The sequence below is a fragment of the Melanerpes formicivorus genome, unplaced genomic scaffold (genome assembly GCF_026170545.1).
Source record: "Melanerpes formicivorus ecotype bairdi unplaced genomic scaffold, bMelFor1.0.p_v2 SCAF_39, whole genome shotgun sequence".
Taxonomy (NCBI): domain Eukaryota; kingdom Metazoa; phylum Chordata; class Aves; order Piciformes; family Picidae; genus Melanerpes; species Melanerpes formicivorus.
This window is the reverse complement of record NW_027142391.1, coordinates 3,368,225-3,384,603: the sequence shown is the minus strand read 5'-3', so window position 1 is coordinate 3,384,603 and position 16,379 is coordinate 3,368,225. Positions and strand designations below refer to the sequence as shown.

The window sequence follows — 16,379 nt, the reverse complement described above, 5'->3', positions numbered from 1 at the left end:
CACCCCCAACAGCTCAACCTCCCCTCTCCCAGAAGTGGCTTTTAGTCTCAGGGCAATGTGACCAAGGAGCAGCATTTAGTTTGTTTGGTCTTCTCTTCCCCCTGGCCAGGCCATGCTGAAGTTGGTGTCTGGTACCTGCTGCATCCCTGCCAGCTCCTACCCCTGTGCTCAGCACTGCTCAGGCCACACCTGGAGTCCTGTGTCCAGCTCTGGGCTCCTCAGGTTAGGAAAGAGGTTGAGCTGCTGGAAGGTGTCCAGAGAAGGGCAACAGAGCTGGGGAGGGGTCTGGGGCACAGCCCTGGGAGGAGAGGCTGAGGGAGCTGGGGTTGCTTAGCCTGGAGAAGAGGAGGCTCAGGGGAGACCTTCTTGCTCTCTCCAGCTCCCTGCAGGGAGGTTGGAGCCAGGTGGGGGTTGGGCTCTTCTCCCAGGCAAGCAGCACCAGAACAAGAGGACACATTCTCAAGCTGTGCCAGGGGAGGTTTATGCTGGAGGTGAGGAGAAAGTTCTTCCCAGAGAGAGAGATTGGCCCTTGGGATGTGCTGCCCAGGGAGGTGGTGGAGTCCCCAGCCCTCGAGGTGTTCAAGAGGGGATTGGATGTGGCACTGGGAGCCATGGTTGAGTTGATCAGATGGTGTTGGGTGATAGGTTGGACTTGATGATCTTGAAGGCCTCTTCCAACCTGGTCTGGTCTGGTCTATTCTGTTCTGTTCTGTTTTATTCCCTGCAGCTCTCTGGAGGAAAGGAGGCTGAGGGGATGCAGTTGTCATGTTCAATGCTTCATGTCCCTGGAGGTGTTCAAGAGGGGATTGGAGGTGGCACTTGGTGCCAGGGTTTAGTCAGGAGGTCTCTGGGGGCAGGTTGGACTTGATGATCTCTGAGGTCTCTCCCAGCCTTGGTGATTCTGTGATGTGAAGTGCAGTGGGAGAGCCAAGGGAGCCACAGGAGGCATGATGCTGGCTGAGACCCTCTGGGGCTGAAGGGACCTTAAAGCTCATCCAGTTCCAAGCCCCTTGCCATGGGCAGGGACACCTCCCACCAGCCCAGCTTGCTGAAGCCCTCATTCAACCTGGCCCTGAACATCTCCAGGGAGGGGACATCCAACCTGTCCCAGTGTCTCCCTACCCTCACTGCAAAGAATTCCTTCCTGATCTCCAGTCTTAATCTGCCCTCTTCAAGCTTCCATCCATTCTCATCCTGCCCCCAGCCCCTCCAAAGAGCAAGCTCCTTCTAAAGAGCAGGAGAAGACCTTGCAAAGTGCCAGCCTGGGACCTGGGGAAGGTTGTCCAAGGGCAGCCTGCTGGGCTTCGTGCAGCTGAGTGCTGGCTTTGGCCCTGCCGTGGCTGCTGAGGAGCTGACTCTCCCTCCTGGCATGCAGCAGCCCTCTCCTTGCCCTGCTCTGCTCTCTCATCTCCCTGATTTGTAAACACCCAGGTCTGCAGAGCCTGGTCTCTGCAGGTGGGAGCAGGATGAAACAATCCAGGGAGGTTTTTATGCTTTGCCTTCGCCTCCCTCCCTGGCGTGGGCTGTGGCCGGGCTGCCATCCGTCCCCCCCTGCCTCCACCCGGGCTGGGGCTGGGCTGCCATCCATCCCCCCCCTCCCTGCCTCCACCCTCCTGGACCTTCTGCTTCTCCTCAGGGCAGGACCCTGCTCTGGGCTGCTGGTTCTGTGTGGTGCTGGGGGGCTCTGGGTGTCCTGGGATGAGCTGGGAGGGCAGTGGCAGCCTGCTGGGGAGGCTGGCGGCTTGCTCACAGCCCTTGGTTCCAAACCTGCTTCCAAACTCCTCTGGTAGAGACTCCGGAGACATTCAAACCTGCCTGGCTGTGTCCCTGGGGACCTTCTCTAGGTGCCCCTGCCTTGGGGACATTCAAACCTGCCTGGCTGTGTCCCTGGGGACCTTCTCTAGGTGCCCCTGCCTTGGGGACATTCAAACCTGCCTGGCTGTGTCCCTGGGGACCTTCTCCAGGTGCCCCTGCCTTGGAGACATTCAAACCTGCCTGGCTGTGTCCCTGGGGGAACTTCTCTAGGTGCCCCTGCCTTGGGGACATTCAAACCTGCCTGGCTGTGTCCCTGGGGACCTTCTCTAGGTGCTGCTGCCTTGGGGACATTCAAACCTGCCTGGCTGTGTCCCTGGGGACCTTCTCTAGGTGCCCCTGCCTTGAGGACCTTCAAACCTGCCTGGCTGTGTCCCTGGGGGACCTTCTCTAGGTGGCCCTGCCCTGGCAGGGGGGTTGGACTGGATGTCCTCTAGAGGTCCCTTCCAACCCCTACCAGGCTGTGGTGCTGTGCTGTGACTTCTCCCAGTGCCTGGGAGCTGGCAGAGCCTGCCCAGAGCTGCTCTGGCAGGGGGCTGCTGGCAGATTACTTTTGTCTTCTGAGGTGGTGTTTGATGTGCAAGAGTGGCTTTGATGTTTCAGACCCAAGAACACAAGCTGCTTCCAACTCCCCCCTGCCCCACCCTGCCCTGCCCACCCCCAGCACCACCTCCACCTTGCTCACTCCCCTCTCTCTGTCTCCAGCTCCTGGGTGTAGCACATGATGAGGCTGGGTGTTAGGAAGGGATTCTCTACAGTGAGGGTGGGGAGACACTGGCACAGGTTGCCCAGGGAGGTTGTGGATGTCACAGTCTCAAGCTGTGCCAGGGGAAGTTTAGGCTGGAGGGGAGGAGAAAGTTCTTCCCAGGGAGAGAGATTGGCCATTGGGATGTGCTGCCCAGGGAGGTGGTGGAGTCCCCATCCCTGGAGGTGTTCAAGAGGGGATTGGATGTGGCACTTGGAGCCATGGTTTAGTTGTCAGGAGGTGTTGGCTGACAGCTTGGACTTGATGATCTCTGAGGTCTTTCCCACCCTGGTTGATTCTATGATTCTGTGGTCTCTGAGGTCTGTCCCACCCTGGTTGCTTCTATGGTTCTGTGATCTCTGAGGTCTGTCCCACCCTGGATCCTGGGATGGTTCCTTCCTGCTGCTGGGGGCCGCCTGGCTCCGCCGTGGCGCTCGGAGCAGGGCAGCAGGCAGCTCCTTCTCCCTCCCCGAGCACGCCCTGGCTGATGCAATGAATATTGATGGCAGGGAGGGTGGGCTTGGGGAGGGGAGTGAGCGCGCAGAGGCGAGCCTGGGCTGGAGCAGCAGCCTCCCCATCGCCATGGCAACGGGCGGCTCGCCTCATGCACAATTCATGCCGGGCGCTGCCGCCCAGCCGCACGCCCGGCTCCCTCCCCGGGGCTCTGCCTCCCCGGGGCTCTGCCTCCCCCTCTGCCCTCGAAGCCTGCCACAGCAGCTGGACGGCAGCAGGACAGGCTCGTGGAGGCTGTGCTGGTGCTAGGGCCTTGCTGCTCCTCCAGGAGGCTCAAGCTCAGCACCCTGGGCTGGGCTTGCTTTGATTGATTCATTGGATGGCTTCAACCTCCCACCTCAGTGACCTGAGCTGCTGCCCCAGGACCCTGAGCAATTCTTCTCTTCACCCCCTTGGCTGGCCCAGGGGGTCCCACAGTGAAGTCACCATGGTTACATCTTCCTCTTTAGATCTTCATCCTCAGAGTGCAGATCAAGAAGAAATTCTTTCAGAGAATCAGAGAATCATTGCCAGGGTTGGAAGGGACCTCAAGGCTCAGCCAGTTCCAACCCCCCTGCCATGGGCAGGGACACCTCCCACCAGCCCAGCTTGCTCAAGGCTTCATCCAACCTGATCTTGAACACCTCCAGGGAGGAGGCAGCCACAGCCTCCCTGGGCAACCTGTTCCAGTGCCTCCCTACCCTCCCTGGAAAGAATTTCTTCCTCATCTCCAGCCTCAATCTGCCCTCCTCAAGCTTCAGTCCATCCCCCCTTGTCCTGTCACCACAAGCCCTCGTAAAGAGGGCTTGGAGCCACGGTTTAGTTGCCAGGAGGTGTTAGGTAGCAGGTTGGACTTGATGATCCCTGAGGTCTTTTCCAGCCTGGTTGATTCTCATGATTCCATCAAAGTCCCTTCCTGGCTTTCTTTTCTCCTGCCTGTGGTCCCTGCTGCAGGGCTCCCTGGCTGTGTCTGTCTGGAGTGTGGCTGTTGTGCATCGTTAGCCTTTCTCCCTCCCCCCCCCAGTTCCTGGCCCATTCCTGTCACTGGAGATGCTGTGAGCCATGAATCAGGTACATCCCACCCCCATCTCCCCCCTACCAGCCGCAATCAAGCTGCTGGCTGTGCTCCTCTGATTGTTTTCCTCTGCCTGTTTGGAGCAGGGATGGACTCCCCTGGCAGCTGGAGCAGGGCCAGGCTGGCAAACCCCTTCTGCCTTCAGCAGGCAGCCTGGCTGGGACTGGGGAGCCGCCAGGAATGGCCTCCCCCCACATCCCTCTCACTCTGGGGGGTGCTCTGGATCATCCTCCTCCTCGGCAAAATTCCTCTTGTGATGAAAGCTTCAGCCCTGGGAGGGAGGAACCCTGTGCCCAGCAGAGCCCCTGTCTGGTGGCCTCTTGGTGGCCCAGCTTCAGGGGCAGGGGCTGCTGGGCTCAGAGGCAGGCAAGCCCTGCAGAGGAGCTGGCAGGGTGCAAGAAGCCCTCAGCAAAAGCTGCTCCAGGAGCATTCCTTTTCCTCTTCCCTCTCTCCCTCTCTCCCTCTCTCCCTCTCTCCCTCTCTCCCTCTCTCCCTCTCTCCCTCTCTCCCTCTCTCCCTCTCTCCCTCTCTCCCTCTCTCCCTCTCTCCCTCTCTCCCTCTCTCCCTCTCTCCCTCTCTCCCCTCTTTCCTCTCTCCCTCTTTCCTCTCTCCTTCTCTCCCTCTTCCCTCTCTCCCTCTTCCCTCTCTCCCTCTTCCCTCTCTCCCTCTTCCCTCTCTCCCTCTTCCCTCTCTCCCTCTTCCCTCTCTCCCTCTTCCCTCTCTCCCTCTTCCCTCTCTCCCTCTTTCCTCTCTCCTTCTCTCCCTCTTCCCTCTCTCCCTCTTCCCTCTCTCCCTCTTCCCTCTCTCCCTCTTCCCTCTCTCCCTCTTCCCTCTCTCCCTCTCTCCCTCTCTCCCTCTCTCCCTCTTCCCTCTCTCCCTCTCTCCCTCTCTCCCTCTCTCCCTCTCTCCCTCTCTCCCTCTCTCCCTCTCTCCCTCTCTCCCTCTCTCCCTCTCTCCCTCTCTCCCTCTCTCCCTCTCTCCCTCTCTCCCTCTCTCCCTCTTCCCTCTCTCCCTCTTCCCTCTCTCCCTCTTCCCTCTCTCCCTCTTTCCTCTCTCCCTCTCTCCCTCTTCCCCTCTCCCTCTCTCCCTCTCCCCTCTCTCATTATTTTACTTTATTTTATTCTTTGTTCTTTATTATTTTGTTTTATTTCATTTGTTTTATTTTATCTTTGTTGAATTTTTTATTTTTCTTTAACCATTTTTTTCATTTTTTGTTTAATTTTTTTGTCCACATTTGATGTATTTATTTTTATTAACTTTTATTTCATTTTTACTTTTATTTTTATTTATTTTTTATGTCATTGTTGGTTTATTTTTATTTTATTTTTTATTTTATTTTTATTTCTTTTTAATTTTATTTTTTTTGTTTAACCATTTTTTCATTTTTGTTTCATTTTTTTGTCTACATTTGATTGATTGATTGATTTTTATTACCTTTTAGTTAATTTTTAATTTTATTTTTATTTATTTTTACGTCATTTTTGTTTTATTTTTTCTTTTATTTTTCTTTTATTTTTTAATTTTAATTTTATTTTTTATTTTTATTTCATTTTATTTTTATTTTTTATGCTTATTTTATTTTTCATTTTATTTTTTATTTTTATTTTATTTTATTTTGTATTTTTTTATTTTATTTTTAATTTTATTTTAATTTTTATTTTATTTTTTATTTTATTTTTTATTTTTATTTCATTTTTATTTTATTTTTAATTTTTATTTTATTTTGTATTTTATTTTTTATTTTATTTTTTATTTTAATTTCATTTTTATTTTATTTTTAATTTTTATTTTATTTTTTATTTTATTTTTTATTTTATTTTTGCTTCATTTCGTTTTTTTAAGTTTCTTTTTTATTTTCTTTTTCATTTTTATTTGATTTTTCATGTCATTTGTTTCATTTCTCTCTTTCCTTTTATATTTGAGATTTAGTTTTATAGTTATATTTTATTATATATTTTGTATTTCACTTTACATTTTATATATATTTTCTATTTTCTATTTTCTATTTTCTATGTTAGATTTTATATTTTATATGTTAGATTTTATATTTTATATGTTAGATTTTATATGTTAGATTTATATTTCATATGTTAGATGTATATTTTATATTCACATTTCATATTTCATATTTTACTTCACATTTTATTTTAGATCTCATTTTTTTAAGGCGCTTTTTTTTCCTTTGGGGGGGGGGGTTCCCCCTTTTCTGCTGGGCTGCAAGAGAGCAATTTTGCCACTACCGCTCTGATTATTGTTATTAAGCTGGAGAAACATTTTCCTCTGCCTGCTTGGGGGCTTATTAGCTGCAGCTCTTCACCTCAAGATCTCCAAGCACTTGATTGTCGCCAGCTTGTTGTGCTAATCCCTGCCACTTCTGTTTGAGCTCCTTCCCTGCTGGCACTGGGAGCTTGGGGATCATTATTGTTATTATTGTTTGCATCTCTTTCCTGGTCAGTGAGAGAACCAAGGGGCAGAGCTGGAAGCTAAAAGGGGAAGCTGAAGCTGCTCTCCACCCTCCCTGCCTGCTGCTGGTTGTTGTCTCCCTGCAGTTTGCCTTAGGCTGGGTGTGAGGAAGAAGTTCTTCCCAGAAGGAGAGATTGGCCCTTGGGATGTGCTGCCCAGGGAGGTGGTGGAGTCCCCATCCCTGGAGGTGTTTAGGAAGAGCCTGGATGAGGCACTTGGTGCCATGGTTGAGTTGATTAGATGGTGTTGGGTGATAGGCTGGACTGGATGATCTCAAAGGTCTTTTCCAACCTGCTCTCTTCTCCTCCTCCCTTCTCCTCCCTTCTCCTCCCTTCTCCTCCCTTCTCCTCCCTTCTCCTCCCTTCTCCTCCCTTCTCCTCCCTTCTCCTCCCTTCTCCTCCCTTCTCCTCCCTTCTCCTCCCTTCTCCTCCCTTCTCCTCCCTTCTCCTCCCTTCTCCTCCCTTCTCCTCCCTTCTCCTCCCTTCTCCTCCCTTCTCCTCCCTTCTCCTCCCTTCTCCTCCCTTCTCCTCCCTTCTCCTCCCTTCTCCTCCCTTCTCCTGGTCGATGGTAGGCAGAACATGAGCCTGCAGTGTGCCCAGGCAGCCTCATCCCTGGAGGTGTTTGCAGCCAGGCTGGAGGTGGCTGTGAGCAACCTGCTGTGGTGTGAGGTGTCCCTGCCCATGGCAGGGGGGATTGGAGCTGGCTGAGCCTTGAGCTCCCTTCCAGCCCTGACAATTCTCTCATTCTTTATCTGTGCTCTTTATCTTTCTTTAGCTTTATCTGTGGTCTTTATCTTCCTCTTGCTCAGCCTCTTGGGCCCAGCCCAGGAGGAGCTTTTCCTTCAGCAGCAGCCTTCTCCTGAGCCTCCTGCAGCCTCACACCACCCAACCAACCCCATCCCTGTCTGCAGAGCTGAGCAGCCTGTGGCTCATGGCCATTCTCGTGGTGGCCCTGGCCACAGCAGAGCTGTCCCCACCCTCAGCTGTCTTTCCAGCAGTTCTTGGGGCATCTGCAGGCACTGTTGGATGGGAGGAGGTGGAGCTGGTGCCATCTGCCCTGGCAGCTACTCCTGCAGTCCCTGCCACCTGTGCCCACACAGCCTGCTCAGGGAAATGCTGAGCTGAACCTTGGCAGAGGCTTTCCTGGTAATGAAGCATCCTGCTCCCTCCTTGCTGCTAATTAGGGGCTGCCTGAGGAAGTGCTGTGGCTGGGGTGGGAGGTTTGCTCCTGAGCTGGTGTCACTACACCTGCTGCAATGGGGACTGGGTCTTCTCTCTGCAGGAGCAGCTTGGGTTTGATGGTGCCACCAGGTCTGGGCCCAGACTGCAGTAAGAAATGCTCTGCAAAGCCTGGCTCTCAGTTTCCCATCACAGTTTCGGCTGCCAGCTCAAACAGGCCTCCAGGGGCTCCTCTCAGCTTGTCATGGAAGCCCAGACTGGGTTGGATGAGAAGGGATCTTTAATGCTCACCCATTCCAACCTCCCCTGCAGCCAGCAGGGACAGCCCCAGCTAGAGCAGGTTGCTCAGAGCCACAAATGACCTGACCTGGAGTGCTCCCAGGGCTGGGGCATCTCCCACCTCTCTGGGCAGCCTGGGCCAGGGTCTCCCTGGAGCCTTCTCTCCCCCAGGCTGAACAACCCCAAGTCTCTCAGCCTGGCCTCACAGCAGAGGGGCTCCAGCCCTCTCTCTTTTCCCTCTGCTGTCATCTCTTTCCTTTCCCCTTCCCTCTCAGCTCACTGATGCAGCCATGCCATCAGTCGAGGCTCTTTGGTGTGTCTCTCACCTTCCCTAATTAGGCAGGAGATGAGAGCCTCTCGTTAGCATCCCTTTGAGCTCTTTACCCTGAGCCAGGTGGTCACTGCAGGAGGCAGGGCAGAGCTTTGGAGCAGAGAGTCATCAGAGCTGAGAGCCGAGGCTCTGAACCCAGGCAGGTCTTGATCACTTCCAAAAGCCCTTCATGGCTTTGGCAGGCTCAGCCTGAGGCTGCTGGAGTCCTGTGTCCACCCCTGGAGTCCTGCTGGCTCTGGCTGGGGGTGGGGGGACCATGAATTATTTGTTGCAACACCTTTTGCTCTTCCCTTCCTCTGCAGGAGGTGCTCTCCTTCGCTATTATCGTTGTTGTTATTGATATTTATTGTCCTGGTCGTGCTCCAGTGCTGCTAAGAGACCTGGAGAGGCTTGGCTGGTATTCAGCATGGTCACAATAAGCTCAGCTCCCCAGCTCCCCCCCACACACCTCTTTTGTTCTGCAGGGCTTGCTCCAGGCTTGTATAGATGCCTCACACTTGGGCTGTTTCTCTCCCTCATCTTCAGTGGCTCAGGAGGTTTGGGAAAGGTCAGCTCCTCGCTGCAGCTTTTTTCCTGCTCCAGACAAGTGCTGCTCTCATTGTTTGCCAAGAGCCTTGCTGTGCCTCCTCTCTGCAGCTCCAGGATGATTGAACCAGAGCTGGGCTTTGCCTCACAGCCAGGCTGCTCCCCGACCTTGCTGCAGGGGCCTGGCCATGTGCTTTGGGGACTGTGTTCAAGCACTGGGACGTCCCAGGTCCCCTCTGTGAGCAGGGAACAGGCACAGCAGGCTCCTCTGCAGACTCCAGCATCACAAGCAAGGGATCTGTCTGTGGCAAGCTCATGCAGACTCTGATGCACCACAACTTGCAGGCTCCAGCACTGCCTTGCAGGTTCTACTGCTGCCCTGCAGGCTCTGCTCCACCACTGCCCTGCAGGCTCTGCTCCACCTCTGCCCTGCAGGCTCTGCTCCGCAGGCTCTGCTCCACCTCTGCCCTGCAGGCTCTGCCCCAGCACTGCCCTGAAGGCTCTGCCCCACTGCTGCCTTGCAGGCTCTGCCCCACTGCTGCCTTGCAGGCTCTGCTCCAGCACTGCCCTGCAGGCTCTGCCCCAGCACTGCCCTGCAGGCTCTGCTCCTGCAGGCTCTGCTCCACTGCTGCCCTGCAGGCTCTGCTCCAGCACTGCCCTGCAGGCTCTGCTCCTGCAGGCTCTGCTCCACTGCTGCCCTGCAGGCTCTGCTCCAGCACTGCCCTGCAGGCTCTGCTCCTGCAGGCTCTGCTCCAGCACTGCCTTGCAGGCTCTGCCCCTCCGCCACCCTGCAGGCTCTGCCCCTCCGCCACCCTGCAGGCTCTGCTCCAGCACTGCCCTGCAGGCTCTGCTCCACCACTGTCTTGTAGGCTCCACCACTGCCCTGCAAGCTCCACCTTGGCCATCACAGGTGGCTCAGAAGCCTCCAGCTGCAGTGGTGGAGTGAATAGAGGGAGGGCTACAAAGCTGCTGAGGGGCTTGGAGCATCTCTGTGAGGAGGAAAGGCTTAAGAGTCCTGGGGCTGCCTAGCCTGGAGAAGAGCAGCCCCAGAGGGGATCTGATCAATGCTCAGCATGAGCTAAAGGGTGAGGGGCAAGAGGCTGGGGGCAGACTCTTCTCAGTGGTGCCCAGGGACAGGACACAAAGTGGAACCCAGGAGGTTCCATCTGAACTTCAGGGGAGACTTCTTTGCTGGGAGGCTGCTGGAGCCCTGGAGCAGGCTGCCCAGAGAGGTTGTGGAGTCTCCTTCTCTTCAGAGCTTCCAACCCCCCCTGGCCATTGTGCTGCTGGGCAAGCTGCTGTGGGTGCCCTGCTGGAGCAGGGAGGGTGGTCTGGATGATCTCCAGAGGTCCCTTCCAACCCCTGACATTCTGTGCTATCTTCACCAGCACTGCTGGGAATCAAATTCAAGAGGCCTTTGCATATCTCTGAGCTTTTATCTGCTGCCTGAAACCCTCTCAGTGCCTCACTCACTGCCCAGAGCCAGCAAAGCTCTTCTGTCTGCAGGGACTCTGCCCAGGGAATGGGATGGGAAGGCTTGGTCAGTGCCAGGCACCCTGGAACTGATCCCTCAGCCTCTCTTTCTTGGTTTTGCTTCTCATTCCCCAACTTCAATCCTTCCTGCATCAGTGGTGGTTGTGCTGCTTGCATCCTCCCAGGTAAAATTAGAGGCAGAGGGAGAGAGAGAGAACCAAATGATAGAGATGTTGGGGAAGAAGGAAGCTCCCTCTGAATTTCAGCCTTTTGTGGAGCTTCTTGGGTTGAGTCATCTGAGCAGGCACAATCAACCTGTTTCATCTCCTGGCTCTGGCAGGGAAATTAAAGCCATTTTGTCTCCTCCTCCTTGGTGCCCTCAGCTTGCATCACCCAGCTGCAGCCCAGCAGGGGATGGGAGAGGTTTGGTTTCCAAGCCCATTTTGCTGCCAGCAAATGGCCTCCTCTGCCCCACTGGCAGCAGCAAGGATTGGAAGTGAAGGAGAACTTAAAACAACCAATTTGCTTGTGACAGTTTGGTGCTGGTGTGAAGCATTTGGTTGCTTTCCCTCTTTGTCTGCTCCTGGGAGCTCAGTGAGGCTGGATCCTCAGCCAGAGGGAGGACTTGAGGCTGGGGTGTGGGGTGGGTGGGTTGCAACCTGTCCTACCCTCCCCTCTCCATCCTGCCTGGGCAACCACAGGGCAAGCTGGGCCTTGGCCCTGGGGTTGGGCTGAGCTCTGAAGCACACCAGGCTGTGCAAACTTTCTCTCCTGAGGCTGGGGCTCGTTGGCAGGGAGTGGGAAGGTGTCTGTCAAACCCAGGAGGTGTAAACAAAAAGCTCTTCTCCAACATTGGGTTGATGTGGGACCAGGAGCTAAACAAACATCCTTGGTGTCACCTCTCCTGCTCACACATCAGCCTTTTGGCTCCCTGATCAGCAGGAACAGCGTGGCCAGCAGGAGCAGGGAGCTCATCCTGCCCTGTGCTCAGCACTGCTCAGGCCACACCTGGAGTCCTGTGTCCAGTTCTGGGCTCCTCAGTCTAAGAAGGACATTGAGAGACTTGAAGGTGTCCAGAGAAGGGCAACAAAGCTGGGGAGGGGTCTGGAGCACAGCCCTGGGAGGAGAGGCTGAGGGAGCTGGGGTTGCTTAGCCTGGAGAAGAGGAGGCTCAGGGGAGACCTTCTTGCTCTCTCCAGTTGCCTGAAGGGAGGTTGGAGCCAGCTGGGGGTTGGGCTCTTCTCCCAGGCAAGCAGCACCAGAACAAGAGGACACATTCTCAAGCTGTGCCAGGGGAGGTTTAGGCTGGAGGCGAGGAGAAAGTTCTTCCCAGAGAGAGTTGTTGGCCATTGGGATGTGCTGCCCAGGGAGGTGGTGGAGTCCCTATCCCTGGAGGGGTTCCAGAGGGGCTTGGATGTGGCACTTGGAGCCATGGTTTAGCTGTCAGGAGGTGTTGGGTGCCAGCTTGGACTTGATGCTCTCTGAGGTCTTTCCCACCCTTATTGATTGTGTGTCCCTCTGTGCCCAGCCTGCAGCACTGCCTGGGGTTGTTGTGGCCAAGGTGCAGCACCCAGCACTTGGACTGGTCATGAGGTCTGTGGTGCCAGGTTGGACTTGATCATCTTTGAGGTCTCTTCCAACCTTAGTGATTCTGTGACTTATTGAATGCCATCCTGCTGGCCTCTGCCCAGCCTGGCAAGGTGCCTCTGCAGAGCTCTCCTGCCCTCTAACAGACCAACTCCTGCCCCCAGCTTGCTGTCACCTGCAGATTTACTAATGGTAGACTCTCCATCTGTGGAGAGATCCCAAACCCACCTGGACACTGTGATCCTGGAGGCGTTCAGGGCTGGGTTGGATGAGGTCCAGCAGCCTGCCCTAGTGTGAGGTGTCCCTGCCCATAGCAGAGGTGGAGGGGGGAGGGGAGGGGGATGGAACTAGATGACCTTTAAGGTCCCTTCCAACTCCAACCATCCTCTGATGATTTTTTGTTTATGATGCAGAAATAAAAAGGAGAGAGGGAAAGAAGAGAGAGAGAGAGAGAGAGGAAGAGAGAGGAAGAGCAGCAGAGGCGACCTGGAGTGCGTCATAAAAGTGATGAATTGCTTTGAGATATTGGGCAGGAGAGAGAGAGAGAAAGAGAGAGAGAGAGCCTTTATTTCTTCCTCTTCTTTCTTTCTTTCTTTATTTTATTATTGTTTGATGCTATTAGTCTCTGCCTGCTGCATTGTTGCTGTGCACAGAGAGCTCCACGGAGGGAAGAAATCTCCAGGCAGGCAAAAAAAGGCAACCGCCTGGGAATTGAAGTGTAAATGAGCTGCTGGGGAGCATTCCCTTCCTCCTTCTCTGCTCTCCCTCTCTCTCTCTCTCTCATTATCTAGGTCACTCTCCATGCCTCCATCTGTAGAGGAGCCCACAGGGTAGGGAAGGGGTGCCCAGGGGTGCCCCCTGTGTGGCCTTGCTGCTGGTGCCCTGGTCGGTGTGCAGGGCAGGGGAACCTGGCTGCTGATGGGGAGAGCCTGGCACAGGCTGCCCAGGGAGGCTGGGGATGTCCCCTCCCTGGAGAGGTGTTCAGGGCCAGGCTGGGTGAGGCCTTGAGCAAGCTGGGCTGGTGACAGGTGTCCCTGCCCATGGCAGGGGCTTGGAACTGGATGATCTTAAAGGTCCCTTCCAGATAGGTTCCCTAACCAGGTTGGTTAACCCATCTTGTGCTTCTATCCTGGGCAACCTGAGCAAGCTTGAGCTAGGGGGAGGTGTCCCTCTGGAGCTGGCTGAGCTTCAAGGTCCCTTCCAAGCCGACCCATTCTATGAGTGCTTGAGTTGAGCTTGAGTTGAGGGAGGGGTGGTGAGTGCAGGATTGGCGCTGGGATCAAGGCCAGGCTGGGTGAGGCTCTGAGCAAGCTGTGCTGGTGGGAGGTGTCCCTGCCCATGGCAGGGGGCTTGGAACTGGATGGTCTTCAAGGTCCCTTCCAACCCAAAGCATTCTATGAATCAATTAAATGGTTGAGCTTGAGTTGAGTGAGGTGTGGTGAGTGCAGGATTGGTGCTGGGATCAAGTGGTTGAGCTTGAGTTGAGGGAGGTGTGGTGAGTGCAGGATTGGTGCTGGGATCAAGTGGGATCAAGCCCAGGCTGGATGAGGCTCTGAGCAAGCTGGGCTGGTGGGAGGTGTCCCTGCCCATGGCAGGGGGGTTGGAACTGGCTGAGCTTGAAGGTCCCTCCCAACCCAGCCCATCCTGTGCTCTCTTTGCTGTCACTGCCTCATGACTGCTGAGTCTGGAGAGGCTTTTCCTCTCCTTGCCTCCAAGTGCAGGCTGCCATCCCCCAGCACATTAGGAATTCAGAGGCTGAGCTGGTGGGTGCTGGCTGCTCTGATGAGTGGCTGAGATAAGGAGATTAGTGCCTCCTCTTCAGAGAGGCCCCAGCCACGTGGCCCAGCAGCTCTGCAGGAGCAGCACTGAACAAAGCAGAGTGTGCTCATGGAGCAACCTCTCCCACTCTGGGACAGCCAAGGAGGGCTGCTTCTCCAGCCCTTGATTTCCCTTTCTCTTGCTCCTGTGTTGTGAGGGACTCACAGAGGCTGGAGCAGAGCTGCCCTGGGCAGTGCCAGTGCTGTCTGGTGATGCTCCTCTGTCTCTGCAGTGGTGTTGGAGACATCTCCCTGGGAGCAGAGCTGCCCAGGGCAGTGCCAGTGCTGTCTGGTGATGCTCCTCTGTCTCTGCAGTGGTGTTGGAGACATCTCCCTGGGAGCAGAGCTGCCCTGGGCAGTGCCAGTGCTGTCTGGTGATGCTCCTTTGGGTCTGACCCATACCCTGCCACCTCATAGCAGAGGTCTTCCACCTCAGCTCACTTTTGTGGCCTCCTCTGGATTGCCTCCATCTTCGTCTTCAAGCCATCCCTTTGTCTTGGCTTGATGTTCTCTTCGTGCTTTCTTTGTCCTTGTGTCTTTGATCTCCCGTAAGCTCTGAGTGCAGCAATGCCTTGGTTAGGCCACACCTGGAGTCCTGTGTCCAGTTCTGGGCCCCTCAGTTTAAGAAGGACATTGAGAGACTTGAAGGTGTCCAGAGCAGGGCAACAAGGCTGGGGAGAGGCCTTGAGCACAGCCCTGGGAGGAGAGGCTGAGGGAGCTGGGGTTGCTTAGCCTGGAGAAGAGGAGGCTCAGGGGAGACCTTCTTGCTCTCTCCAACTCCCTACAGGGAGGTTGTAGCCAGGAAGGGGTTGGTCTCTTCTCCCAGGCACCCAGCACCAGAACAAGGGGACACAGTCTCAAGCTGTGCCAGGGGAGGTTTAGACTCGAGGTGAGGAGAAAGTTCTTCACCGAGCGAGTCATTCGTCATTGGGATGTGCTGCCCAGGGAGGTGGTGGAGTCACCATCCCTGGAGGTGTTCCAGAGGGGATTGGATGTGGCACTTGGAGCCATGGTCTGGTCATGAGGTCTGTGGTGACAGCTTGGACTCGATGATCCTCGAGGTCTTTTCCAACCTTAGTGATACTGTGAGACTGTGACCTCGCGGCGCCTCGACCCTCCCCCTGCCGCTGGCACTGCCCCAGCACTCCTGGCTGGGCTGCAGCCCCTTCCCCAGGGTGGGGCTGTGTGTGTGGGTGGGGCTGTGTGGGTGGGGCTCTGTGTGGGGGGGGGGGCTGTGTGTGTGTGTGGGGCTGTGTGGGTGGGTGGGGCTGTGTGTGGGGGTGGGGCTGTGTGTGTGGGGCTCTGTGTGTGTGGGGGGCTGTGTGTGTGGGTGGGGCTGTGTGGGTGGGGCTCTGTGTGTGTGGGTGGGGCTGTGTGTGGGGGTGGGGCTGTGTGTGTGTGGGGGGCTGTGTGTGTGTGTGGGGCTGTGTGGGTGGGTGGGGCTGTGTGTGGGGGTGGGGCCGTGTGGGTCGGTGGGGCTGTGTAGGCGGGGCTGTGTAGGCGGGGCTGGGTGGGTGGGCGGGGCTGGGCGCTGCCGTGCAGCCGCGGGGAGCAGCCCGGGCTGACCTCTGCCTCTGTGCCCGCAGCCTGCCGGGGGATGCTCTGCGGCTTCGGGGCGGTGTGCGAGAGGAGCTCCGCGGACCCCTCCCAGGCCTCCTGCGTCTGCAAGAAGACAGCCTGCCCCGTGGTGGTGGCTCCCGTCTGCGGCTCCGACTACTCCACCTACAGCAACGAGTGCGAGCTGGAGAAGGCCCAGTGCAACCAGCAGAGGCGCATCAAGGTCATCAGCAAGGGACCCTGCGGTGAGTTGCGAGGGCAGCGGGCTCGGCCCTCTGCTCCCCTCGAGGGGAGGTGGCCAGGGAAAGGTGGGATGGGCTCCAGGGAAGGCTGGGAAGGGTTCCATGGAGAGCTGGGAAGGGTTCCCCTGGAAAGCTGGGAAGGGCTCCATGGAGAGCTGGGAAGGGCTCCATGGAGAGCTGGGAAGGGCTCTATGGAGAGCTGGGAAGGGTTCCCCTGGGAGGGCTTCCTCTAGAAAGCTGGGAAGGGCTCCATGGAGAGCTGGGAAGGCTTCCCCTGGAAAGCTGGGAAGGGTTCCATGGAAAGCTGGGAAGGGTTCCCCTGGAAAGGGTTCCCCTGGAAAGCTGGGAAGGCTTCTATGGAGAGCTGGGAAGGGTTCCCCTGGGAGGGCTTCCCCTAGAAAGCTGGGAAGGCTTCCCCTGGAAAGCTGGGAAAGGTTCCATGGAAAGCTGGGAAGGCTTCCACAGAGAGCTGAGAAGGGTTCCCCTGGAAAGGCTTCCATGGAGAGCTGGGAAGGGTTCCATGGAAAGCTGGGAAGGGTTCCCCTGGAAAGCTGGGAAGGGTTCCATGGAGAGCTGGGAAGGGTTCCCCTGGAAAGGGTTCCCCTGGAAAGCTGGGAAGGGTTCCATGGAAAGCTGGGAAGGGTTCCCCTGGGAGGGCTTCCCCTAGAAAGCTGGGAAGGGTTCCCCTGGAAAGCTGGGAAGGATTCCACAGAGAGCTGAGAAGGGTTCCCCTGGGAAGGCTTCCATGGAGAGCTGGAAAGGGTTCTATGGAAAGCTGGGAAGGGTTCCACAGGGAACCAGGAA

At 55.7% G+C, this 16,379-nt stretch overlaps 1 protein-coding gene across 4 annotated transcripts in view; it reads left to right on the top strand.

Moving 5' to 3' along the window:
- AGRN (agrin) overlaps positions 1–16,379 on the top strand; it is a 181,948-nt gene that overhangs the window by 94,275 nt on the left and 71,294 nt on the right. For all 4 annotated transcript variants that reach the window (XM_068158301.1, XM_068158299.1, XM_068158303.1 and 1 more), the window contains one exon: positions 15,363–15,578. In XM_068158301.1, the coding sequence (XP_068014402.1) occupies positions 15,363–15,578 (216 nt within the window). The remainder of the gene's footprint in view (positions 1–15,362; positions 15,579–16,379) is intronic.